Consider the following 26,664-nt stretch of genomic DNA (forward strand, 5'->3'; position numbering starts at 1 on the left):
CACACACACACACACAAACACATTGTATTCCCACCTGGGTGGTTATAAAAGTAAAAAGCTATGTCCCAAAATGTTTTGGCTAATTATCAAAGGTCACATACACATGCACACGTGCACGAACAAAGGCACACAAACAAACACACACACACACACACACACACACACACACAACCACACATACACACACACACACACACACACACACACACAGACACACACACACACACACATACATACACTTCAGTATAGGCATAAGATTAATAAACATAAAGACAATCAAGTGTGAAATCATGTCATACATATCTAAAAAGCCAATATAATTCTATGTGTTATATATATACATATATATATATCGTATAATTGAATATAATGATAATATCTTATATAAATCTCAGCTTAAAGGTGTTGTTTCAAAATGTGAATGCACCGTTCACAAAGATTAAGCACTATTATAGTATGTGTATGTGTTATAGAGTGTGTGTATGTGTGTGTTTGTGTGGTGCGTGGCTGTGAATACGTGGTTGCTTGTGTGTGTGTGTGTGCGTGTGTGTATGTCTGTGTGTACGTGGTTGTTTGTGTGTGTGTGTGTGTGTGTGTGTGTGTGTGTGTGTGTGTGTGTGTGTGTGTGTGTGTGTGTGTGTGTGTGTGTGTGTGTTGCGTGCGCGTCCGTGCCACAACATGAATCCTCTGGATCCTTGATGCTCAGCATGAGCTCTACAAGCCTCAGCTCTCTCCCCCTAATCTCCCCTATCCCGTTAGTCCCCCCTCCTCTGACCTCCATGCACTCGGCGCTGTTATCTCCCGTCACATCGTGGAACCCGGGGCCCCAGGGGGCCACAGTGTTCCTTCCCTAGTGAGACGCAGCCACAGCCACCATCTGATGCTCCCAGACCCTCGCGCTGCTCTGACAGCCGGCTCCTCCGTGGCCCCGCGGCCCCCAGCAGGAAACAGGGCCCTTTGTTGTGTCGCAGCCACAAGCTTCCCCATGACTGAGGTCAGCCGCGGAGCCTGCACAGCGGTTCCACCTTCACAGCCCTGCGTCCTCAGTTACCTTTTTTTGTTGAAATTTGTGGTTGACATCAAAGATGGATTTGAATGAAGAAAACTATTTGTTTTAAAAACGCTGGGAAAGAGGGTGATATTAATAATGTATTACATGTATCTGTATCAAATTGATTATCGATACTCCTTCAAATAAAACGCCATTTTGTGTTCAGTATTCCAGGTCAGAGCTCAGGTTTCAGATAATGTTAGAGAAGCCACGATGACACACATTCAAGTGTTATTTTTGTATGATAACGTGTGCACTGCATGGGGCGTATTTTCTCTGAAAGCTGATTTGCCGAGCTGCGGTGACATGCGTGCTGTCAGTATTTGGGTCAGTGAGCTTGGAATGAGCAGAAGTTGAAGCCGGGGGTCTTTCTCTACCACCATGACCCTCATAGCTGAACTGGGAACCACTGTTGTTGCCGCTCGTTAGGAAACAGAGATGTTGTCAACGTCCCTCTCTAATTCGCCCAAGGCGGTCTGTTGTTGTTATTGTTGTGGTTGTTGTTGTTGTTGCTATTGCATGTTGTTATTTCAAATGAAGTATATCTCACTCTAGCATGATGCCGCCATCCCCTGTCTCTCATACTATCCTACAAGCAGCTCCCACTCAAACATACAAACTCACATGTACATACAGGCATGCCTGGGCGCATGCAGGCTCCCGCACATGGATAACGTGGTGGTGGTTGTGTACTGTGTTCCCCTTTCCAAGCCAATGTGTTCTCACATTCTTAATCCTTCTTCACGCCAAAAAGCACAGAGATATTACCGATGTTAAAACCAATATAATTGCGCTAAAACGTTCAATCCTCTCACCGAAGAAGTAACCATGTCAATTTTATTGATTAAATAGGAATCATAACAACATAGAAGAGACACAGAGAGACATGTAGCTATGGGCGTTATCATCCTTGCATGATGGTCATGAGAGTGAGAGTGTGAGCCACCCGAGGGTGGGCCTCTGTACTGCATGTACCGTATGAGATGAGAAACCCAATGACAGCACCCCACAGTCTTGTACCATAACCCCCCACCCACCTGGTCATCCTCCACCATTCATCGTCCACAGAACCCGCTTTATATCCATGCCCCTCGCCGGGCTGCACAGCCTCTCTCAGAGTCTCAGTGTGCTTTGTTTTCATGGTACGCCCGAGCAGGCTGCCAAACAGGCGCCGTACGATTCAATAGATTTATGTAGTATATAGTGCAATAGAGAAGTGGTTCAAAACGCCAGGCTAAGAGACGCAGTCCTCCTCCCGCTGGAGAGGGCTCGGTTTCTGCTACATAGCTCCAGGGGGGGTCGACGGCAGACACGGAATGTACATTTGCTTGCTGCATTGGCTTGCAGAGGTTGCTGCTGATCGCCTCGGCGATCACAAATGACCAGGAAGGGACAGAGAGAGTCATAGTAGGTTGTCGTCGTCAGATAGAGAGGTCGGCTGGAAAGAAAAGACAAAAAGGGTCCGACCCTTAAAAAAGTGAGAGTAACAAAAGCTGAAAGGACGGTAGAAAATACTTTGTATTTGAGTCTGTAGGAAAAAGCACCCTGAAAAAGGCACTTGCCCGTACATGTCCATTGTCTGTGTGTGTTGGTCTGATTATGTTGTAGTACTTCTTGCAAAGGAAGAAAAGTTGATAATAGTTCCACCGCCCCTGCTTCCAGGACAGGTCCGTCCCGAAAAAGCCGAGAGCATGTCCGGTCGACCCAGCGTCACGAGGAACATCTGATGTTGTTTACCGTTGTCTCTTATCAAGGAGATCTGTGCTTGAGTGACCTCCACCAGCGTGCGTAGTTATATAGTGAAGCCAGAAAAATCCTAAAGAAACAACAACAAGGACCGTTCAGCTAGCAGAGGGTGTGCAGAGGGTGTACCATCCAAGGGGAAAAAAGAAAGACGAAGTGGTACCGAACCAGATGATATGCGTTATCCTTTGCACCGTAAACAACAGCATCGTCCCTTCTCATTTCCTCATCTGGGGGGCGGTGGTGCTTGCGACCGCAGGCTTGCTGGCCCCCAGCCTGCGGACCGGGACCTTGGATGTGGGTATCTTGGAGCGAGGGGGCTGTGATGTGGGCTGAGCGCCGTGCTTCACGGGGATCTTGGAGTCACGCGGGGAGCTAGAGATGGCCCGAGGCGGCTGCGGGTGCTGAGCCAGCTGACTCTCCTCCGGGTGCTGGGATGGTCTGGAGGTGGGGACACTGGCCCCTCTGCCTCTTCCGTCTTGTGGGCTGAGACGGGGCCTCTCGTCCACCGGGGAGGACGCAGGCGTGGGTCCGGGCGTAGGCCCGGGCGTGGAGCAGGAGTCGGGGCTCCTGTCTCCGTCGTCCCCGTGCGGTGGTGGGTGGGCGTCCCGGACGGGCGGCTTCCCCCCCCGTCCCCCGCCCACGATGGGTATCTTGCTCAGTCCCACCAGCTTCCCCGGGGTCGGCCTCTTCTCTTTGATGGGACCCGGGAGGCCGGTCTGGTGAGGCTCTGCCGGGGCTGGGACGGTCTCCTCTCTCCTGGCCGGTCGCTGAGCTGCCTTGTCGTGCGTCCCAGCCAGGCTCCCTGGTAGCGCTTCTACCGAAGCCTGTGCACGCCCCGGGCCAGGGGGGTTGGTGGTGGGTGGAGGGGAAGTATTTGGAAGAGAAACTGGGATTGATACTGGGGTGGGGGTGATAGGGGCTGGTTTAGTGACCATGGCGTCCGGAGTTCGGGGAACAGGTGTCGGGGTAGGGAGGATAGGGGTAGGGATGACAGAGGCTGGAGTTGGGGGTTTGGAAGCAGGGGTACAGGACACAGGGGCTGGGGTTGGGGTTGGGGTAATAGAAGATTGGGTAGGGGCAGCAGGGGCTGGTTTGCTGACAGGGGGGTCTGGAGTTCTGGTAATGGGGGTGATAGGGCTAGGGATAACAAAAGATGAGGTAGGGGCTTTAGAAGCTGACAGACAGGTCATAGGGGCTGGGGTTGGGCTAACAGGAGATGGGGTTGGGGTAACAGGAGACGGGGTATGGGTGATAGGGGTAGTTGTAAAGAACGGTGGGGGTATGGGGAGTGGTGGGGTTTTAGAAGCTAGGGTAGGGGCAGTAGAAGCCGGGGCAGACAGGCGAGGGGTTGAGGAAAGTGTCAGAGCAGAGACAGCAGCTTGTGAGGTCGGGAGTGGAGTTGAAGCAGGGACAGATGGCGTCTTTTCCAAGTGGACAGCAGCAGGTTGAGCGGCTGGAGTGATCGGGGTAGTGCGGGGTGGGACAGGTGCAGGGACAGATGGGGGTTTGGTGGAAGATATGGGAGTCGGTGTGGAGGAAAAACTGGAAGGGACGGAGGGGGCCGCGAAAGAAGGAGCATATTTGTCTGAGGTTATGAGGCTTGGAGCGCAAGGGGGTAAGGGTGGTAAAGGGGCTGGGGGCAGCGCTGTTGTCTTGGGGAGAACGGCCGGGGGGACAGAGGACGGTGGTTTGGCCTGAACGGCACAGGTCAGCAGGACGGAGGCCTTAGACTCCCCTGTAGTGAAACTGGAGAGAACATAAGGAGGTTGCTTGGCCGAGGAGCACTGGTAACTTGGGCCGTTTCTAGAATCCAGTTTATCAGTTGGACCGAAGGGAAGGTTGGAGGGGAGGGTGTAGGCTACTGGAGTGAAGGTAAACGGTGTCGGAGCGGCATGGCTGGGTTCCCACGCTGGAGCGGCGGCCGGGACAGGGGCCTCTGCAGGCGGTTTCACCGTCACAGAGCTCAGGGTGGTCAGTGGGCTTCGGTAGGGGGGCGTGACGCCGGGGGGTTTGGCAGGAGCCGGGTCAGCGGCGGAGGCGGGGTAGAGCGGCGGTTTGGTCGTTATCAGGGTGGAGGTCTTTACTGCCGGGGTGGAAAAGCTTGTTAGCGTCACCAGGGACGATGAAGGCATCGCAGCGGGTTTCTGAGCAGACGATCTCACGGTGATGAAGCTGCTCGGGACAGCAGCTGGAGACGCAGAGACCACTGAGGGAGGATGGAACGGATGGCCGGACAGGGTGGAAGACTTGAAGTCAGTGGCGACGGGGGGATGGAATGAAGAGGGCGCCGCCGTGGGCTCTACCGTGGCCGTGAAGGAGCGGGGAGGGGTCGCGGGGGGGACAGCGGCGGTGGGTTGTCTCGTTGACGCCACGGCGCTAACGCTAGGGGCGTACGGCGCCGCGGGGCAAGAGCGAACGACGGGTTTGGGGGACGGGCTCGCCGCCAGGGGCGTCTCCTCGGTGTCTCGGGCGCTGATGGCGGCGCTGGCCTTGTCCCACTCGGCCGCCACGTCGGCCATGATGTCGCCGCCCGCGGTGATGGAGTCAAAGGCCAGCAGCGAGGAGATGTCCGAGAGCAGGAAGCTCAGGCCCGCGTCGCCGGGCTCCTGCGGGGTCCCGGGGCCGAGCGAGACGGGCGTGCGAGGGACGACCGCCGAGCCGTAGTCGTGCGACGCGGGCTCAAAGCCCTCGCTCTCCGAGGAGCTGTTGTGGTTGCGCGGCGGCGGCCTCGGGGTGAGGGTCATGTCCTCCTTGATGATCTCCACGCTGTTGGAGCGCGACGACATGAGCAGCGGGCTGGGCGGCGCCCCCGCCCGCTCCTCCTCCTGGCCGCCCTTGTTCGGCGGGAACTTGACGCCGCTGAAGAGGCCCTTGATGCCCCGCCGCTGGCGCCCGGGCGGCGGCTGGGACACGGTCTGCACCTGGCGCTCCCCCGCCCGGCCCCCCTTCCCGCCGCCCCGCAGGCGGAGCAGGAAGCCCATCGACCGGACGGAGCCCATGGAGCAGATGGAGGGGCGGGAGGGGGCGGCGGCCATCATGGACGTCCCCTCGTCCTGGAGCGCCCCGTCCGCCTGGCCGTTGGGCCCCGGGCCCCGCACCTCCGACGCGTGCTCCGTCTCTCCAGGCTCCTGCTCCGGTTGGGATGCGGCGCTCTCCGGCGATCCCTCCGGCGCCTTGCTCCTGGCCACCGCCGCAGCCTCCTTCTCCTCCCCCCGGCCGCGGATGGAGAAGATGCTGCCTGGCTTGCGTTTGCCGAACAGCTTGAAGCCTTTCTTCTTGCCACTGGGCTGGGAGTCGCTCGGCGGCGGGTCCGAGGCGTCTGACTGTACATCCATTTTGTTCCGGGCTTGTTGTTGTGTTCTGGTATTCCTCTCTCCTGCGTCGCTCCCTCTCCCTCTGCTTGGTCTCCTGCTGTGAGAACACCGTGAACGTTGCCTGTTGCCGTTGCGGGTCGCCGGTCAGCTGACGGCACATCCAGTCCTCTCAGATCTATTTCGGTCCCGCTGCAGAACCACGCTGCTGCCGCTGAATCCACCGTCTTTCTGTCTCATTCACTGGAGGTTTGTCTCTGCCTCCCTCCCTCTATCCCTCTCGATCGCCCTCTCTCTCTCTCGCGCGCGCGCGCGCCTCTCTCTCTCCCATCCTGCTCTTTCTCCTCTGTTGCTCTCTCCTTCAATGCCCCTCCCCTTTTGCCTCTCTCCCTTTTTTTTCCCCTCTCTCCTCTGGCTGGTCTTGTGCGGTTGCCATGGCAACTGAGGAGCTAAGCAGCTTTCGTCAGCAATGCAGAGCCAGGGGCATGTCGTCAGGCTCCCCTGAACGCCCCTCTCTCTCCTCTCTCCCCCCTCTCTCTCTCTCTCTCTGTCTATCACTATCGATCTCGCTGTCTCTCTACCACTCTCGCTCCCCTTTCTATTCCTCTATGACTCTCTCTCGCTCTCTGTCTCTCTCACCTATCTCTCTACATCTATTACACTCTTTGTCTCTCTACCACTTTCTCTCCACCACACTCCATCTATTTATCTCTTTGTGTCTCTATCGCCATCTCCTTCTCCCGTGCTCCCGTTCCCTCTCTCCCCCCATGCCTCTCACACTTCAATAAGCAGCGTCTCACTAATAAGCAGGCAGTGTGTTTATATTTGCCCTCATTCAAACAGAATCAGGCTAACGACCTAGCTAGCATAATCAACAGCTCAGGCAGCATTAGTCAGTGGGACATGCTTTATGTTTAACCCAATAACCTGTTAAGACGATTAAGGACTACATTCACTAAACCTAATCTGGTTATGTGGATTCAAAAGTCATTTTGCATATGTAAAATAATTGATCCAAATGAAAACAAAGATGTTTGTGGTATTAAAAATCACTTAGATTCTATATAATAAAATAACAAAATATAACATTGACTTTAACTCTCATATCTACAGTGAGATTAAATAATAACAAGACTAGATAATAAAATACATTTAATATAAATGGCTTTTAAACTAACTGTGATAAAGCAATAATCTGATCCAATGATTTACTTGATATGAAATCTTCCATCTATAATCAAAATATCCATAAAACATAATTAGATATAAAACATAATCAAAGTGTTAAATGTAAATTCTGACAATATTATTGTCAGTTAAGGTCAGGAAGGTAAGTATAAACTAAGTGGAACAGCTATAGGTTTGAGTCATAGGTTTGTCAAAGGTTTGAAGCCATTATCTAAGACCGGATGTGACAGAGAACAGAGACTGTTCATTATGGCCGCACGCGTCTAATCTTATTACAGAGGAGGAGGACGAAGGAAAACGACAGGATGTACAGTAATGGATGACTACAATATTATTTCATACACTTTTGAGTATATAGATTATAGAATATTTTGTTGTATGTATGTATCGGCCAGTAGGGTTTGGCATTTACTTTTTCATGATTTATTTTGTTTTTGTTGTTATAATTAGTAGTCATAGTACTAGTTATCTGATTCCATTCCGGATCATATTTGGATCACATCTACTAATGAGAAACAAATCACATTGTCAGTTCAAATAAATATAAATGATCTGTTCTGACTAAATGTTGACACCAGGTAGTTTATACACAACAGATGTTGTCGCTTTGTGTTGTTGTTATTTGATAGTGAAGCTAGGATTACATGCTTATCACATACTTGTGTAGAGGTTCATAACTTTTAAAGTAGACACTGGTTCAGTTCATTCAGGTAATATCACGAGTGAGGGTTAGGAAACTATTACTGCAGCTGATAAAGTTCTGAATTATACTTATTAATACCCCAGGGTATTCTCAGACAAATGAAGATGACAACTTTAATATATCATTATATCATAATATCAAAACCTACGCACACACAGCATCTCAAATAAATCTCCAATCGAGACATTCCAAACAATACATTCAAAGGACATTGACAAAAATAGGCCTGTACTCCAGTACTACCAGTATTGGTCTACCTAAAATAAAACCATCAGTTATTTTACTGAACAAACAAAAACAATTTCCCATATGTATCTATCAGGTGAGTCCTTTTTCTCCAGGGACAGTTCCCGTTTCTGCTAACCTGTCTCTTCCATGGGCTTTCACCAGAGATGTCCTTGTTGTAAGATTTTTAAATGGCAAAGGTTCTAGCTCGCTTGTTTTTAGGTGGTTCACCTAACCTTAAAATACAGCACATTAAACCATTGTGCGTGTACTCCCCAATTAATTTTTACTACAGTACTACATTTACAACAATAAGAATAGCCAACAATTCAAAATGTACAAACTACAAACTACAAATGTCGTCCCTGTTTTTCATTTCAGGAATCAAATTACCTTAACATAGCGGCCATCTTGGTTCTAACCGCTAGTTGGGTGGGGCAATGATTGCGGAATTCCGCATCGTCAACAAAATGGCTGCACGGTGAATATGCCCATGTGAAATGGTAGTGTAAGGTATATCTGGGATGGCTCCTTCTCCCTCAAATGTCTCCCGCCTCCAGGTAAGGTTTGGTGTCCTGTAGGCAGATGTGATGGTTCTGCTGGTTGTCCTCCTGTCCATCGAGGGGCAGTGGGGCGTAGGTCCGGCGGTAGAAGAACCGAGTGACCACAGTGATGATGAACATCTCACAGATCATCATCTGCTGGCTCAGCACTGGACACAAGGAAACAAATACAACAAACCAACAACCAATCAACAAATTATCAAACTAATAAACTAATAAAGAAATGGCAACCAATCAAACACCACCCACCCAACCAGCCTTTCAACCAACCACCTCCCACCCAACCAGCCATTCAACCACCACCAACCAAACACCACCCACCCAACCAGCCATTCAACCAAACACCACCCAACCAACCATTCAACCACCACCAACCAAACACCACCCGACCAACCAACCAACCATTCAACCAAACACCACCCAACCAACCAGCCATACAACCACCACCAATCAAACACCACCCACCCAACCAGCCATTCAACCAAACACCACCCATCCAACCAGCTATTCAACCAAATACCACCCAACCAACCAGCCCTTCAACCAACCACCTCCCACCCAACGAGCCATTCAACCAACCACCAACCGCTCGACCAACTGCACGACAACAAAACCCAACGTGATGATGAAGATGTATTATCTGAGCTGCTGTAGCTGTCTCAGAGTGTGTGAAACGGGCTAGGACGGACTCGCGCCGCGGGCCTGGGAGGAGTAGGGTGGGGAGCAGGCGATGGTCCCGTTCAGAGCCAGGATGTTGATGATGGAGGTCTGGAGCTGACTCAACACCAGGACCAGCTGAGGAGCACGGCCATGGTTAGCTGCCTCATACAGTGTTGCATACACGTTAAAAGATAGAAAGATATGAGGATAATGATTGAGCTAAACTGTATGTTTAGCTCAATCCTTAAGAGCTGATTAAACGTGAAAGGACTGGAACAGTATTAATTTATTCATGCGCTTATCAACCTACAGTGATTTGTTTAGATACATGTCATTGACGAGCCGGTAGGGGTTGGAACCCAGAACCTTTCAGCTGGGAGTCAAATGCTTTAAACACTAGACCACTAGATATCTTAAGCACTGTAGATATATCTTCAGTCCGTTGAAAGAAAATTAAAAAAAATGTCTAACCAAAGATACGAGTTGAGGGACTAGCAAATAGTTTCATTAATTTGACTTTTCAACAGTGGTGCAAATTAAATTGAAAGTATTATTTCCAGAAATTGTGTTTCTGAGCTCAATCTGATACAGAGACTGGAAGACGATGGTAGATGTATGGGGTCCTCACCTGGGCCTCGAGGCACTCACCTGGTAAAGGGCGTACTTTTGGACCATCTTAACGCTGCGCAGCTTGTTGTTGGTGTTCATGAACATGATGGCGACGGGCCAGAGAGACGTGATGGTCAGGACGCCCACAATGGGATTGATCCAAATAGAAGGGCTGGTGACATCCATCTGTAAACAATGGATGGTAATGACGCGTGGTGTTGGTGACATCCAACTAGCTACAATCTGATCATAGTGAAAGATTGAGATGGTGAAAGTCCAACTAGCCCCAATGTGGTGATAGTTATAGATGTGATGGTGACATCCAACTAGACACAATGTGATAATAGTGATACATGCAGTGGTGATATCTTACTATGTTCAATGTGACGATAGTGATACATGTGATGTTGACATCCAGCAATACATAATGTGATGATAGTGATGCATGTGGGGTGATATCTAACTATGTCCAATGTGTCAATAGTGAAACATGCAGTGGTGATATCTAACTATGTCCAATGTGTCAGTAGTGATACATGCGGTGGTGATATCTATACCTGAGTCGGTAATACATATGATGGAGATCTATATTTACATTGCATACAAGAATGTATGCAATGCAAACATTTAACTAAACACAGAGGACACTGTGATACCTGTAATGGTGATCTACAAGTGAAATCAGAGGACACTGTGATACGTGTAACGGTGATCTACAAGTGAACACAGAGGACACTGTGATACGTGTAATGGGGATCTACAAGTGAACACAGAGGACACTGTGATACGTGTAATGGTGATCTACAAGTGAACACAGAGGACACTGTGATACGTGTAATGAGGATCTACAAGTGAACACGTTTCACCAAGATGCAATGCTATCATCCCCCTGGAGGTCAGACGGGGGTCCACCGAGGACTTGGTGGGCCTCCAAGTCCTCGACAGAGGGACTCACGTCAGATGGGTTAAAGTTGCCATTGGTCCACAGTATGATAGAGAGGATGGACATGGCTGTCTTCAGGATGGCATACTGGAGGGTCCCCGCCTTCATCCAGAATATCATCCTCCTGAACACACCACCAGCACACATTCGTACACGCATTGGTCCATAAGGTTCAGGTGATCATGGACACTTGACGGATACGCGTTGGTCCATAAGGTTCATGTGATCATAAACACTTGACGTATACGTAATGGTCCATAAGGTTCATGTGATCATAAACACTTGATGTATACGTATTGTTCCATAAGGTTCATGTGATCATAAACACTTGATGTATACGTATTGGTCCATAAGGTTCATGTGATCATAAACACTTGATGTATACGTATTGGTCCATAAGGTTCATGTGATCATAAACACTTGATGTATACGTATTGGTCCATAAGGTTCATGTGATCATAAACACTTGACATTTGTTTACACCTGTCCCTCATTATCATTCCTCTCATGGTGTATTTAGTCAGCGGGTTGCGTTCGTTATATCAAGCGTCCATGCATTTAGTTTACGGTTCCCGGTTTCTGATTCCTGCCCCTTTACCCCCGACTATGTCTTTGCCTTCTCCATGTCGGATTGTTTGCCTGACTACCCCTGTGCCGACGCACTACGCTAACCCTAGCTGCAGGATCACTTTGACTTTGACACCTAAGTACTGTTTTCCAACTTCACCTTTACTGTCAGAATAAGCACCCTCATACAAGTGTATTTATATAGCACCCTTCAACCACAGGGCTATTCATAGAGCTTCACAAAGGAAGAAAGCCCACTTAAAAAACATTCAAATGAAAATCCTCCAAAAAAAGGAAGAAGGCATCCCATCTCACTGGTGCTTCTAGGAAGGGGCAGGCGGAGACACACGTACTAGTGGCCGGACCAGCCAGCAGTCTGGATGTGAACCCATGGGGGTGTTACCGTGTGAGGGGGACGCGTGGGAGACACGGCCTACAGTCTGGGTGTGAACCACGGGGGGGTTACCGTGTGAGGGGGACGCGTGGGAGACACGGCCTACAGTCTGGGTGTGAACCACGGGGGGGTTACCGTGTGAGGGGGACGCGTGGGAGACACGGCCTACAGTCTGGGTGTGAACCACGGGGGGGTTACCGTGTGAGGGGGACGCGTGGGAGACACGGGCAGCAGCAGCAGCACGGCCCCACGCTGATTTTGAACGTCTCTCCAGAGTAACGCTTGAGGAATGCATTGGTGCCGCCGAACTCCTCGATGAGCAGCACTAGCACCTTGTACACCACCACCGCAAAGTAACTGCACACACACACACACACACACACACACAACACACAGACGGACCCACACAAATCAACACACACACGCACAGAAAAAACACACGCACAGACGCACCCACACACATCACACAACACACACACAGCACACACACAGCCAGATACACGTTATAACTACAGACACATGTTATACCATATGATGAATTTCATTAAGAACCAATGGTGCCATAACCTTGTAATAACACATAAAACCTGTTATACCATGTTAGGTTACAACACCCAGATTAATGTATAACTGAAGAACAGAGCTAGGTTCATAAGATGATTTCCTCTTGGCATCAAACCATTGGACAGTAGTTATTGCCCGTGGCCTATTGTCTCCAAACAAATTGATTATGGAAAACAGTTGTTTATGAGGCTGTTCTACTGTTGTCAACAATTAAAGTGGCAGAAAACAGAACTTACCTGTTGGAAACCATATCTGTGAATATAACCGCTCTGGGCATCCACATCCCAAAGCAGGACATGGTGGCGATTGCCTGAAACACACGGTGAACCACATTTAACTGTGTGTTTCATGTTTGAACATCATCTCAATGAGTGGAAATCACTGGGAGATCTCTGACCAGAAGCCTTTTCAGTTAACATCATTAAAGAGTCAAATGTATGGATGACTGCTAAATTGATCAACTATTTTATTTTTATTTTTTATCTTGTTTAATCTACTTTTAACTAATCTATTTTAGGAAAGTGTGTATATTGAGGATAGTTTATTCCTTGCCGTTCCTTAGAAATGCATCCCACAAATAATTTTGTATTGTTATCTTCCATAGTCATCGCCAGACAAGGAAGCCAGCGGAAGCATCAAATGATCCCTGTAAAGTGGAGCGTTTTGCTCTGGCAGTTAAAACAGTTCCATCCATTAAAGTCTGGCTGAGGGTCTTACGGGCGCTGCTCCATTGACCCACATGAGGGTGGCCTTCTTTGGGTAGGGCAGCTTCCTATAGATGTACACACACTGCTCCAGATAGAGCAGCAGGGATATCACTGACATGAGGGTCAGCATGGAGAAGAGGACGGTGCCAAACACACCCAGCCCTGTCCCGAGACACAAGCAACTCAGTTAGGATTGGTTAACCAATGGGATGATTGATTCATTCGTTTATGTTCCACTTTTACACTTACCAAGCAAAATTATCCAAAGCGACTTACGAGTGAGACTTGAGACAAGGTTATGAAATATAGATCAAAAATATATTTATTTAAATGGTTCGATGATGATGAAAGTATGACCTATTGAAATTAGGACAGAATGCACAGCAGCTATAGGAATATAATTAAAAAGAACGATTTTTAATGTACGTTAACATTGAAATATTTCAATAAGGCCTTGACTGGATCCATGGTGCTCCTAGAAAAGCTTTAATTTGTGTAAATGTGTTTGATGGTATTTTTATGATAGAATAGTTTATGATTCAAAGCTAAAACTGATGTTCTTCCCGATACTGAAGTGATCAGACATGTGGTATTCTATTAAATATGTGACTGTGTTACTATACACCAAGTAGGAGTTTTGGGAAAGAAGGTTGGAGTCCATTCATTCATTCCATTGTGTTCCCATTCAAGGACAAGCAACTGATCCCATGCAGAGTGGTTTGAACCGTTGAGGCTTCTGTTTGCTGAGTGTATTAGGGCAGCGATAATGAGCCACTATCTTTTAAAGAGAGATAAAGAAATATGGGTCACTTACCCGTTATCACGTCTATAGCCAACGGTGGTTCCTGCAAACAGGCTGGATCCACCGTGACGTTGTGTTCGTCCTCCATGATGTGTCGATAAAGATTTGGCTCTCACAATACTACTAAATGAGAGCAATGTTCCGTAAAGGATTCCCAAATTGAAGGCTAAATGGTATTAAATAAAAAGTACATTTGGATAGGCCGTCTGACAGCTTTTGGCTGTTCTATCTCTTCCTTAAAGTGACTGAGACTGAGAAAGCTTTTAGCTGTTCTTCTCTTTCTTAAAGTGAACTTAGGGTAATAAAGGTATGATGATACATAGACATTTACGAGGTCACATCCTCCAATGGCTCTTCCCCCATTCATTCAACTTGCAGGTGCTCTGAGAAAGTCAGTTGTACAGTCAGTGAGTACAACTGAGAAATTGATTATTGGGGATTTCCGCCAGTTCAAGGATTCAAGATTTTGTGTAGGGATGTAGTGTGACATTGATATTGAGAATGAAGTGTGTCTGTTTAGTAGAGCAGTTTCACAATATACTGCTCTTCTTCCCTGAGTGAATGTAATAAATAAGACAACATATACAATAAACTACGTTTGACTAGATTTATATAAGGCCTTTGTCCTATTTGAGTTATCAGACAACTATTACCTGAACTTGGCCTATTGGTCTACAGTCTGTGAACAAGACATTGGTGAGTTACCGGTGAGGGACTATGCCCTTCAATTAAACAAACATATTTGCTCAGGGGTGATCAACCACAGTGGTTCAACCTGAGATGGTAATCAGTCGTTCGATCATAATCTCAAGGTCAGATCAGAGATAAGATACTGAATATGGCCTGCTCATGTGATGTGATGGGCAAAAATTAACTTTCCCTTTTGTTTTTTCACAGAATATATAGAATTGTGCCATTGATCAACGCTTTGCAAAGGGCACGTGTATCAGTGCTTGAGTTACTGTAATTAACCCTTTCCCATATGAGTCATGTATTATGACTTCCTTTTATGGAGCTGTGGGCCATTAAACTTTAACCCAGCGGCTACGCAACATGAAGGGGAAGGACCTGCGGCCATTCACCTTTGAAAGCTCTTGTATATTCTCCTTGGGTTCAAGCTTGGAACAAAGCTTTAATAGGCAACAGTTTGAGATAGAGATTAGAGAATACTCCCACTGCTGACTGAAACCTGAAACCATACCGTGATGAAATAATTGAAATATCACAATGAATTTCTGTATATTTGTATTATTTTCTTCACATTGCATACTAAAACCATTGGGTGATGGTGTTAAGTTATGTCAAAAGTAGGCTTATGCTTTTATAGAATGAAAATAAATGAGACATTTGATTGGGTATTTAAAACAAGACATTTTAATTCGGCCTTTGAGCCATGTACAGAAATGTGCTACCATTGCCATTAACTATATACCTATAGTTGTCTTGATTTATACTGTGTCGGCTGTGATTGTGAAAAAGACCACAGCATATTTGAAAAATGACAGTTACTACAAGTAATAAGCGATATCCAATCTGAAATCCAACATGTTTTGTTATGGTTAATCTGGAACACAATTTAGTTTTGTTGTTACACAGTTACTTTTGTTTTAAATTTTTGAGCATCTATCAGTTGGTAAACCCATGATCCAACGATCACCATGACAATCAACACCTGTGACATTTCTCTGAATTAAATTCAACTGATAATCTGATAATCTGTTTGGAGTAGAAAAGTGTATACATGTACACATTTCAGACCAAATGTCTACAACCAAAATTGTAAGCAATAAACTTTGAGAAAAAAAACATTCATAAGAAGATTAGCTGATTGCCATGGCATCAGCTAAAATATTACAAACTGAAGAAAGTAATTTAAATAAATATTTCATCTTTTAGCATTAAAGGCTTTGGATTACAGAGCCACTGTGTTTTGCAATTACACTTACAATTACAATACAAAAATTGTATGCAACCTAATAAGGAAACATTTACTTTCATTTTGAAAAAAAGATTTCTAAAATAATCATACAAATAGAATCAGATCCACGTATGATATTTGTTTTTTTTATAAAAAGGACTTGATGTTTGTAAAGCTTTGGATAGTTATCTAGACTACGCACCTTTCCCTTTACAACCAAAGTCAACAAAAAAGCAATGATGTAAAAAACACAAAACATCAGTTTAACACTGAACGCTAAATAAATAATCTGATAAATAAAAATAACAAATATATGTAGTGCAATAAAGAATGGCATCTAACAACTTCAGCTGTTGTAGCAGTGTATATCATCTCATCAATTATCCTAAAAGGCTTGTGCTCATATCCTTTTTCCTAATTCCCATCCTAATATATCAAATATGGAATATAGCGCAGAATAAAAACATTATTATTGTAAACAGCATGACTTAGGTGGACTTAGGTTTTAAATAGCAACAAATCAAATCTAACTTGATTTGACAACACAATTAGATAAACCACAGCGCCAATCCCTGAGACAGGGTGGCGCGGTTTGAAGAAACTAACGAGTAGGTTAGTGAAATAAGTAGTTCTGTTATCTCTCCCATGCATGCTAATGCCTCTCTATCATCCCCAACACACACCCTGCCTCGTGAGCCAAAGGGACCCTTGTAAACCATCTTTTTTTTTAAATACTGGATTTACTAATGGCACCAAATGCCAAATATGAACAAATCGGTAATGTGAAAAAAATTGAATTGATAGCATAGAACCTAAAGAAAATTTTAACAAACGACCCGGACGAAGAACGACAAACAAGGGGTACTGAGACGTAACCTACGACCTCAAAGCTGTTTGAATATTTGGCAGGTTACAGAGCCCGGCTGGGTTAAAACGGTCGAACATCACCTCTGTGTAAGTCTGTACCCTCCGACCGTGGGGTTGGATTACCAAACCGTACCCAGATTACGTACGTACCGATTTTGCGATTTGCGCAAACTGGTTTCCACTCATTCCATTCCCAAATGTAATCCGTGTATACGGTTTGGTTATATGTACGCCCGAGTCGGTAATCTGCGTGTACGGTTTAGTAATCCGTGGCTACGGTTTATCAACAGTGTGTATGGATGGCTCGATTGAGGCTACAGATTTACACAGCATGTGTAATGTGTATTTCCCAGCATGTGACCCTAGCAGGGCTCCGTAGTAAGCTGGGAGAACCAATGGCGCCGTGCCCTGAAACTGAAGAAGATGAGAACGTAATCAGGCCTTTTACATTATACTTAAACTTGTAAATCTCAGAGGTAACTTTATAAAAACAACTCTATGAATATCTGACTCAAAACACACACAAACATACCTGTTATACACTCTCCATGGTAACGGAGACTGTTTGGTCTGCAGCTGGAAGGCACAACATTGATGGTTATAATAAAGACAGTTGTTTATTCATTTGTTGTTACAGAAGGGTTTTGTTTACATTAACATTTAGGGGATTTTGCTATCGCTTTATCCAAAGCGACTTACAACCATTCATACACACATTCACACACCGACGGCGGAGTCGACCCCGCAGGGCGACAGCCAGCTCGTCAGGAGCAGTCAGGGTGAGGCGTCGGGGGTCGAGTACACCTTGACACCAGGAGGAGGAGCCGGGGATCGAACTAGCAACCTTCCGGTTACTAGTCAACCCGCTCTACCACCTACTAACCCCCCCCACACAACATGAAACTATGTCATCATGTTTCTTGATGACATAGAGCCATGTTACTCTATTGCCCTGGCCACTGGGGGGATTACACACCAGCTTTCTCAGAGGTCACTGCCACCGTGTGCGCTACGCCATTCTGAAGCAGGCTGGAATGGTTTTCTCCGTCCGCAGGACTGAAATAAGAAGAAAATAAGATAATAGCCAAATGTAGACAAATCACTTCATTCACTTGTTTTTTATGATCATTTGAATATGATAGAGACATTGAATGGAACAAAATACAAAAATATAATATGGAATGGATTTATATAAATTGGCAACATCACTTACATTTTTCCATTTGGTTGGAGGATTTGATTGGCTTGTTCAGGATCTATGTGGACCAATCGTGTGACAAAGGTGTGTCCATCCCCAAGACTGTTCACACACACACACGCACGCACGCACACACGCACACACGCACACACACAAACACACACACACACACACACAAAGTATTAAGGGAAATACATCACTTTAAAGCCAGGGTTGAAGAACTTTGTGAGTCAACTCATGAGACATTTTGTAAATCATGGTGCGGAGTGGCGTGCAGGATGAGTTACCCTGAGAAGATGGGAAACAGCCAGAGTATCTTCCTGTCTCCGAACACCTCTGCGACATTCCGGCTGAATCCTAGAGAAAAGCCTTTCTTATCCGGACCATTTCGAAAGATTGGCGACCGCATCGCCTCTGCAAAAAGGACCACTTAACATTAAAAGGGGACAACTAGTAACAGGAAGGTCAAATGTGTCATGTCGGCTGCTAAGGGTCTCGTGAGGTAACGTGGTCAAAACTATCTTAGATATTATTATTAATTAGAATATTATCTTATTAAAAAGAACTTGCTGAGTGTTAATGATGTTCGACGCACTAGCTTGGCGGCGGGCATAAGCCACTTATAATAGTAAACTAGATCCATATGGAATGATCATGTGGATTACTGAGGCCTCAACTGGATAACAGCTCCCCTTCTGTCCCTGTAGGTCAGGGGGAACAGAGGATATGACGGCAATGAGAGGGCACTGAATGAAACGTACCTTCACCTGGAATAAAAAAAGATTTTTCTGGGTTGGACATTTTTTGAAAACAGTTGGGATAATGTACACAACTCAACAAAATAGATAAAATTGTTCTAATCGTTTTTTTGATATTTTAAATGGGAAATGTTACATCATGAAACCTTTAAAACATATTAGTATGCTCATGGAGGCATCTCATTTACCAGGGAAGTCTTCTGACCTTGATACCTATCTGAAAGAACCCTTGTTACACTGTTGACAGTAAACAAGCCAAGTCTGTCCTAATTTACACAATAAAAGATGAACAAATTCCAAGAATAACTGTCATGCGAAATTAGATATATGGTACTGCGAGACACACAGCCTCTTGGGATATCCTACACAGACCAAGGAACCTTTCGATGGGTAATGTATGCCTTTGAAATAATAATGAAATAATAAACTATTTCCTTATGAAATCTGGCGGGGGGGAGGGGAGGGGGGCAGTCCAACGCTGCCACATATTAAGGAATCATATTCCTAGCAGGAATATGATTCCTGCCAATAAGTGAATTGAAAGAACGGCTAGCATTGGCTCAGAGGTGACATTACTTAGTTGCTAGAGGCGTTGCTAGGTTACCGTTGGTGGTCCTGTTCTGGCCTATCAGCCATAGGTGGTAGCTGAAGAGACACAGGATGCTGAGGAAGAACATGGCCGCCACCAGGAACAGGAAGAGGATGTGGAACTTGGCGTGGGTGTCGGACAGTTGTTTCTGTAAAAAAGGAAGTGAGAATGTGTTAATAATGTATTCATTCAAAATTATTTACAAAAATCATTATTTTCTGTCAGTGTTTTTCAACTTGTGGTATGCGTACCACTGGTGGTACACACCGTTACTGCATGTAGTATTCTTGAAAGACCAAATTACAATAATATAAATAGCAATAAAGATAATTGAAAATATAAATATTGTAAAAAAGAAAACAGTAAATGTAGTATTATGGCTTGTTATTATTTCAAAAACAGTTAAGCTTTGTACATTTCATACATTTTCCATCAAAGTTTTGTGTTAATTGGTGTTTGCCTAATAAACCCACTTGGAGCATAAGCAGCGTTGCTGACCTTTTCTCTCCACTGTTTCCCACTAGACATGGCCTTCTTGCAGTAACAGTTGTGTATGAAGGGGGGCGCTAGCACTCTTTGCTAAACCATTGCATGTGTATTCATATATTTTTATTACGGTTTGAGGTGATTCAAGAGTGCTACACCTAAAGTCAAAGGTTGGCCAACGCAGTCCTAAAGGACCTCATTGTAAATAGATGGATTGATTGACAAGGATGGCTCAAGATAAGTCCTGTCGGATTCACTGCATTCAAAAGAAGGAAAGGGTGTAAAGTTAGCTCTTCATGGGGACAATGGGAGCTCTCATCCTGTCCCCTGGCTGAGGAGCTGAATAACAGCTGCTATTGTGTACAGGGAGGCTAGGAGAGTAGAGCTGTGGTACTGAGAGCAGTACTTTGGTACTGAGAGGAGCATAATGGCACTGTTGGCCTGGAGAGAGACTTGGCTTTAACTCGCACACCAAGAATCAACCATGAGATGGAGCCCTCCAGCAGTAGCTCCATGAACACAATAATTTGGTTCTCTCTTCTTTGCACTATTAACTCTTTAGTTATTTAGCAAAGGCCTTTATCCAAAGCGACTTACATTGAATTTGATTTTAAATACATGTCATTAAAGAGCAGGTAGGCTGCCGACATGGGGGTTCACACACAAAACCTTTCGGAGTGGACACCCCAACCAATAGACTACATGTCTCTGTAGCCTAAATTTGTGATGTCACAATTATATTTACTTCCTGTGGCAGCTGGGTTTAGTTTACATTTTTTGGTGTGTTTTGCAAGGACATGGACAGAGTTTAAGGCAAAAGTTTCACTTTAAAAAGTTGCCTGACGGATCATTGGAGAAACAAAAGTAATCTGCACACTTTTTACGATGATTACACATAAGAAATATGCCTTTACAGCAGAGGGACATAATTTGTAGTTCACAGGAGAAAATCTGTGCTTGAAGGTGAAAATATGCTATTAAACGATACATAAGCTTCAGAATAAAATAAAGTCATTTTTTCAATTTGTTACCTAGTTAAGATTTCATCACTTTTGTTATAGTATTATTTAAAATATAACACTGGAGAGGCTTGTGCCATATCACTTTTCTTGCAAATCAGTCTATATCTTAACAGTTAAGGTCTGACGGCAGACAGTGAAGGGGATGTTTCATTTTCTTTTGCTCAAAATTTGACCACTCATTCTCCCAAAAAGAGAATGGTCCAACTTCTGAAGAGGCGTTATTGAATAATGCCATGCCTTTGATTTTGGGTCTATTGACACCCTTCATTCTATTGCTCTGCGGTCAGAAATAAGATATTGTCTTGAACTCACGGTCCAGAACATGATGAAGTATCGGATGACGGTGGCCGAGATGACCAGACAGTAGACGAATCCGTAGCCAAGGAACAACACAAAGAACTTGTAGTTGGAGAAGCCCACGCAGTTATTCACCCTGAAGTAAAGAGCATGCTAAGTCATAATAATACAACAGAATAAACCATTCCATTAAGATAGTTAGTAGTCCCACAAATCAGACATTGGATTAACATCCAAAATTTGACAGCAGACAAGCGCAAATCTAGGGGAACTGGGAATGAGTCTCTACTGGAAACAATCTGACTGGCGGAACCAGCACACACGTCACATGGCTGAACATTGATGTCGGATCAAGAAGAGGTCTGATAAGTAAAACCATTGCATGGTTTTCGGTATCCCTTCTCGGCTAACATCTATCGCAACCTAGGCCGGCCCAGGTGAACTAAACCTTTCGTGTAGTGGATGGAAAGACAAGCCACAAAAGTAGTGTCCAGTCAATAACGTCCTTACACAAAGTGTCTGTAAAGGTTTAAAATCAAACCATTAGACGGGCCACTGTAGCAATACATTTGTTGAAATCGTCTTCTGAGACCTTCCCCTTGCACTAACAAAAAAAATGCATCTTAAGAAGAATATATCAATTATAAAACCGGAAACACTGCATTAGTCCGCCCCTTGCACTCTCTGGTGTCCGACCTAGGCGCTGTGCAGTCTGCCCCCTGACATTCGGCTATAGCATTGTGGAACTTGTGGATCTGAGGTAAGTCAGTTAGTAACACGTCCTACCAGGGACAGTGATGGTCCATCTTCAGAACACACCTATAGGGAGACAGAGAACCAGAGCCTCAGAGTTAGGGGTTGGTGTATGATGTGGGCCCGAGAAGCCCTTTGAGAACATGTCAATGTGATTAAGGGCTGTATTAAACAAGATTGAGTTGCTTGGAAAACGGTCCAGAAGGAGCAGAACCAGGAGAAGACCTACTCACATCTCACAGGTGGAGCAGTGATGACAGCGGTCGGGTTTTATCACCTGACAGGAGTCACAGTACCGCACAGCTGTAGGGAGCAAAGCATTAGCAGTTATTATCACGGTCTAGTGTGGGGCAGCATGGCCACACACAGTTTTCTAGAAGGGAAAGTTGAGCTGTGATTTGTAAAATTATGTTTATGGTAAAACAAGTCATAGAGCAGATGCTTCTAACAAAAGTGAATGTGGGGCTGACAGCAACCAAAGCATATGATCAATATTGGACTAACTACTACTAAAAATGAATAACCAAAACAAAAGAAAGAACTGGACTGATTGCAAACTAAGTAGCTATAGGATCAGAACGAAGGTTTTGCATGAATTGTGTATTAAATATCCATCTGTGTATTGATCAATCAGGATGCTTAGTGGGGCTACAGTCTAATCAATATTATTGGTGATTGGAATGGTACACACAAAAACCCAAATTCACTTGGTGTCACAAAACACTTGACAGGGTTCTCTTCTAAGCACAACATTTTCCAGTCATTTTCCATTACCGCTCTGTAATCTCAGAGGTTCATATTTTAATTTATAAAGTGGTAGTTTCGGCCACCCTAATCTCAATTTTATTTTCATCAATGAAAATTATGAACCAACTTCAGCCAGATATTACAACCCCTTGAAATAAGACTTTTTATAAAACTAATAAAAATATTAAAAAAGAATTATCCCCACAAATGTGATAAAATATGGATAAAGCAGGCAATGGGGCAATATTTGTTCCTATTAGTTCTTAGTACAGGAGCGGGGACTTATTCTGGACTTTGGCTTTCAATGTGGCAAAACAAAACAATGACAGATGTCCCTTGATTGCGGCATTGTCTTCAGGGCTTATAGTTTAATTTGACTTTGTGAAAAGAAGTATGCACAGAGGTCATACTTCTTATTGAAGTAACTCAAGTTACTGTGCAAAGACCCTTACACATTGTAGTTAGCTTCACAAGATATGCCAATCCCCCTCCTCTCTCTCTAGCGCCCAAATAATAATGCAGTTCGTTTGATCCAACTTAAATTGTGTTATTCTAAGTTTTATACGGACCACATCATATCCTGTTCATTCAGAATAGACAACAATTATTAAGCAATGTCTGGATTTAACAGAACGATTCATACTCAAGGTGAGCCAGACCTGATAGTTAACTCATTAGCAAACATATCGTTTGTAATTAGCATAAACGTTGTTCATTGTGAACTATCTACATAATAAAGATCACGATGAAGGCTTACGTACATGTGTTTAGTGTAAAGTTGTATTTCATTCCGTGACTATCTGCTCAAAAAGCATTGTTGACCACTGTGCAACATTGACTTGGTGACATAGTCCACACAAACATAAAATATGTTTCATAGCGTCACATCCTAAGTTTTAGTTTTTATGATATTATGTCCACTGGTAGGTCCTACCGCCCCCTGCTGTGCGAGTGTACACCGGCATCTCCAGAGCCACCTTCTTTAGGAGCTCTTGCTGAACCTCCGAACTCTGCTCCCTCTCATACTGCTCCTTCTCCGCCTTGGGAAGACCAAACTGGGACCACAGCAAACAGACCATTACCCACCATATCACAGGAGTGGAATGGAATGGAAAGACAAGATCTATGTTTCTAATCTGAGGATAACAGAAATTCAGCCAATGTGTACATTGTTAATGAACTTGCATTGGAAACAGGCTATAAAACTAACTCCTATATCTATATGAAATGATGTTGATGGATTTTGGTTTGCACATGCGCGTGCACACACACACACACACACACGCACGCACGTACAGCGTTGGAGGAGGGACAGGCTGGCGTGCTGAGGATGGTCTTCCAGTAAGACCAGATGAAAAGGAAGAAGAAGACGTGAAACACGACCAGGTAGCTGACTTCAAAAAACAAACAAACAAACAAACAAACAAACATATTCAGTGAAACTGTATCAACGTCGCTGGAAACCTTACCAGTGTGAAATAAAACACGAGTTTCAATGTGCTTGACATGAATATCACACGAGACAGAGGGTGTAAACATAGTAGCAGATGAAAACTATGAACTATTATTAGATTATAGTCCATTTCCCAGCACAGAGAAAAGACAAAATGCAATTATAACAGTAGAAATTACAATAAGACAAATATTAAACTGAAAGTGAAAAGTAATATTATCTATCTACTATCTAATAAAGGCCTAATTTATGTGTGACTTACCTCGTTCTGCATCTCCGGGGATCGTATCTATTTAAGAAAAAGCAAAAAAAGAAAAACGTACTTTGAGATGGGAAATAATTAAATGGCTATACAATAAAGCGATAGAATAAAGGCCGAGCTATAGCATATCTTTGACCTGCCCCCCACATGCCCATCCATGTCCCCTTCAGCCGCCTGGCACGACCGGCTCGACCAACCAATCAGAGGGCGCTTTGTTCGGTGCCCTGATTCTACTGTCCCGGTCCCCTAGCAACACGCCGCTACCCGGGTTAACGCACACAGGAACTGGTGATACAAAAGTAGTGGTTACCCAGTACAGGCAGTAGTCCTACTTATCTAATTACAATAACGTTTAAAATGTCGGTACGTTTGTGATATTTAAACGTTTGTTTCCATATGCAGGCCTATTGCGGATACACTTTATTATATCTATATATACCTATAAATTATACAATGCAGCATAGGCTATAAAAAGGGCAATGCATTAGGTTACGGTGGTCTCTCATTCATTGAGCTGACGTTTACATAAATGCATGAGGACGTATTATTGGCATTGCATATCGACGTGCTCTACTTGCATATGAAGAGGGTATTATATTAACGTTAGGGAAATTAACATTGTGCAAAACACGGTCGATTTTCTGATATGGCAAGGCTTGATGATAGATATTTTATGTATGTATCTCTTTGAAACAATTTTAAGTTATATTTAATATGTAACGTAAGCGGTTACTAATGGTTATAGAGTCGTATTACTGAATTTGACTCTGCAACTGGTTTAAATGACTTATACAATTGAATGGCCAAATTTAACTGTTTACACGACGAACCTAAACATTTTCTAAAGTTAAATGGGTTTAAGGTAGCCTACGTGCATAATGAGCGGGGTAAAGGGAGCTGTTCAAAACATGCTGTTTTACATGACTGGTGATACCAAACAGACTTTAAACTGCACTTCCCCATCCCTATGCATGACAAAGTGGCATGTTTTAACTGTGCACTCATGCACTTTAGGTTATGTTTAAGTTAATGGCATATAAACTTGTTGTTCTACTAAACATTTTCCATTCAAGTGACAGGAGTTGGCAACACTGGCCAACTATGAGTTACAAATGATTACTCAACATGAATATGAATACATGTACTTACACACACATAGCTCCACGACATATGCATAATAAGACCAGAAAACAACAAGATTTATAAAAACGACAGGTATCCAGTTGAGGAGCTTTTTGCAGGACTTCACCACATAAGAGGGAGCCATCTTTAATCCGCGTGTAGACAGGACATTTAGCGCTGACGTCACATATTTAAAGGGACGGCTCCAAGGTTGATCGAGAGGGCAGGAAGGGGGTCCGATCCCAGGACGGACTCTGCGTGGTGTGTACAAAGTGTATGTTTATATTTAGTTGTAGCCAATTCACAAATGTAAGTGTTCACAAATACTGAACTGGACACAAACGCTGGGGGAAAGTTGGTTTAACAGAGTACACTAATATTGCTCTCTGGACGTTATTTTCGACTATAGCCTTAACGTTTTCAAGAAAAACAAAAAGCTGTATATAGTTGATATAATTTTTTACTGTCATACCATGATCCTTTCTAATGTACAGTATACTATGACACGTTATTTTTTTTACTTTTGGACATTTAATATTTCAAGCAAGAAAGAAAAAAATATATTGTTATAAAATATAAAGTTTATTCTCATTAGGCTAATTGTCAAAAGTATGCCATGCAGATTACTTTATAACACATTCAGATACACATATCTTCACCAGATTTCTACCTTAGTACCAGACACATACACAGACTTTTGTGTTTTTTTAATTATGTCATAAATACGCCCACACGCTCTTCAGCAGATCACAGTCAGAAGCAAGTAAGAGCAGAATTTTATCAAACCAGATCTATTCTCTTCTCTCCTTTAGATTATTAAAAACTTTGCTGGACACCTTAACGACAGCATCGTTTTATTCAAGAATACAATTTTCCTGATTGGCCGCCGTGTTGCCGGGTAGGTCTGCGGTCAGTGCCTGCTCCTGCTGCACGGGACGAGGCGCCCCCCTTCTTCGTCCGGCGTGAGGTGGGGGAGGAGGGGGTGGAGACGGAGGAGGGAGGGGAGGAGGAGGAGGAGGTGGGAGATTGGGGGGAGAGGGAGCGTCTCCTGGTGGGACTACTGCTGGGGGAGCCCCGGGGGGAGGAGTAGGGGGAGAGAGCCTGCAGCATCCGCCCACTACGTTCCTGGATGGCATTCTGGGGGAGAGAGGGGGGAGGG

At 44.7% G+C, this 26,664-nt stretch overlaps 3 protein-coding genes across 3 annotated transcripts in view; all 3 read right to left on the reverse strand.

The window, feature by feature from the left end:
* Positions 1–8,763: 8,763 nt before the first annotated feature.
* Positions 8,764–14,121, reverse strand: LOC307076840 (organic solute transporter subunit alpha-like; the record flags this gene model as incomplete). The annotated part of the gene is made up of 8 exons (XM_079738021.1): positions 8,764–8,936; positions 9,477–9,582; positions 10,096–10,242; positions 11,012–11,123; positions 12,159–12,317; positions 12,761–12,834; positions 13,242–13,393; positions 14,046–14,121. 8 exons carry the CDS (start codon positions 14,119–14,121, stop codon positions 8,764–8,766), a joined length of 999 nt encoding a protein of 332 aa, XP_079594147.1.
* Positions 14,122–15,419: 1,298 nt separating this feature from the next.
* On the reverse strand, positions 15,420–25,653 carry LOC307076843 (palmitoyltransferase ZDHHC20-B-like). The gene is made up of 13 exons (XM_079738024.1): positions 25,533–25,653; positions 24,384–24,410; positions 23,965–24,062; positions 23,603–23,723; positions 22,155–22,224; positions 21,955–21,987; positions 21,184–21,304; positions 19,379–19,511; positions 18,304–18,430; positions 18,032–18,118; positions 17,795–17,874; positions 17,351–17,394; positions 15,420–17,232 (listed from the first exon to the last, which is right to left on the reverse strand). The coding sequence occupies exons 1-12, from the start codon at positions 25,648–25,650 to the stop codon at positions 17,354–17,356; spliced, it is 1,056 nt and encodes a 351-aa protein (XP_079594150.1). The 5' UTR covers positions 25,651–25,653; the 3' UTR covers positions 15,420–17,232; positions 17,351–17,353.
* Positions 25,654–26,170: 517 nt separating this feature from the next.
* The window catches only part of LOC307076838 (choline-phosphate cytidylyltransferase B-like), a 6,064-nt gene continuing 5,570 nt past the window's right edge, over positions 26,171–26,664 (reverse strand). The window contains exon 8 of the mRNA XM_079738019.1: positions 26,171–26,642. Within this exon, the coding sequence (XP_079594145.1) occupies positions 26,364–26,642 (279 nt within the window). The 3' untranslated portion in view covers positions 26,171–26,363. The remainder of the gene's footprint in view (positions 26,643–26,664) is intronic.

Source organism: Pollachius pollachius (assembly GCF_949987615.1).
Source record: "Pollachius pollachius genome assembly, chromosome: 6".
In the NCBI taxonomy this organism is placed as follows: domain Eukaryota; kingdom Metazoa; phylum Chordata; class Actinopteri; order Gadiformes; family Gadidae; genus Pollachius; species Pollachius pollachius.

What these genes read in the sequence shown, in the direction of transcription:
- LOC307076843 (XM_079738024.1), bottom strand. Translation starts at nt 25,650, where the DNA reads ATGGCTCCCTCTTATGTGGTGAAGTCCTGCAAAAAGCTCCTCAACTGG. An exon ending in TGTCGTGGAGCTATGTGTGT is followed by an intron (nt 24,411 to 25,532) that starts GTAAGTACATGT and finishes TTTCTTAAATAG; the next exon opens with ATACGATCCCCGGAGATGCA. An exon ending in CACTCGCACAGCAGGGGGCG is followed by an intron (nt 22,225 to 23,602) that starts GTAGGACCTACC and finishes TGCTCCCTACAG; the next exon opens with CTGTGCGGTACTGTGACTCC.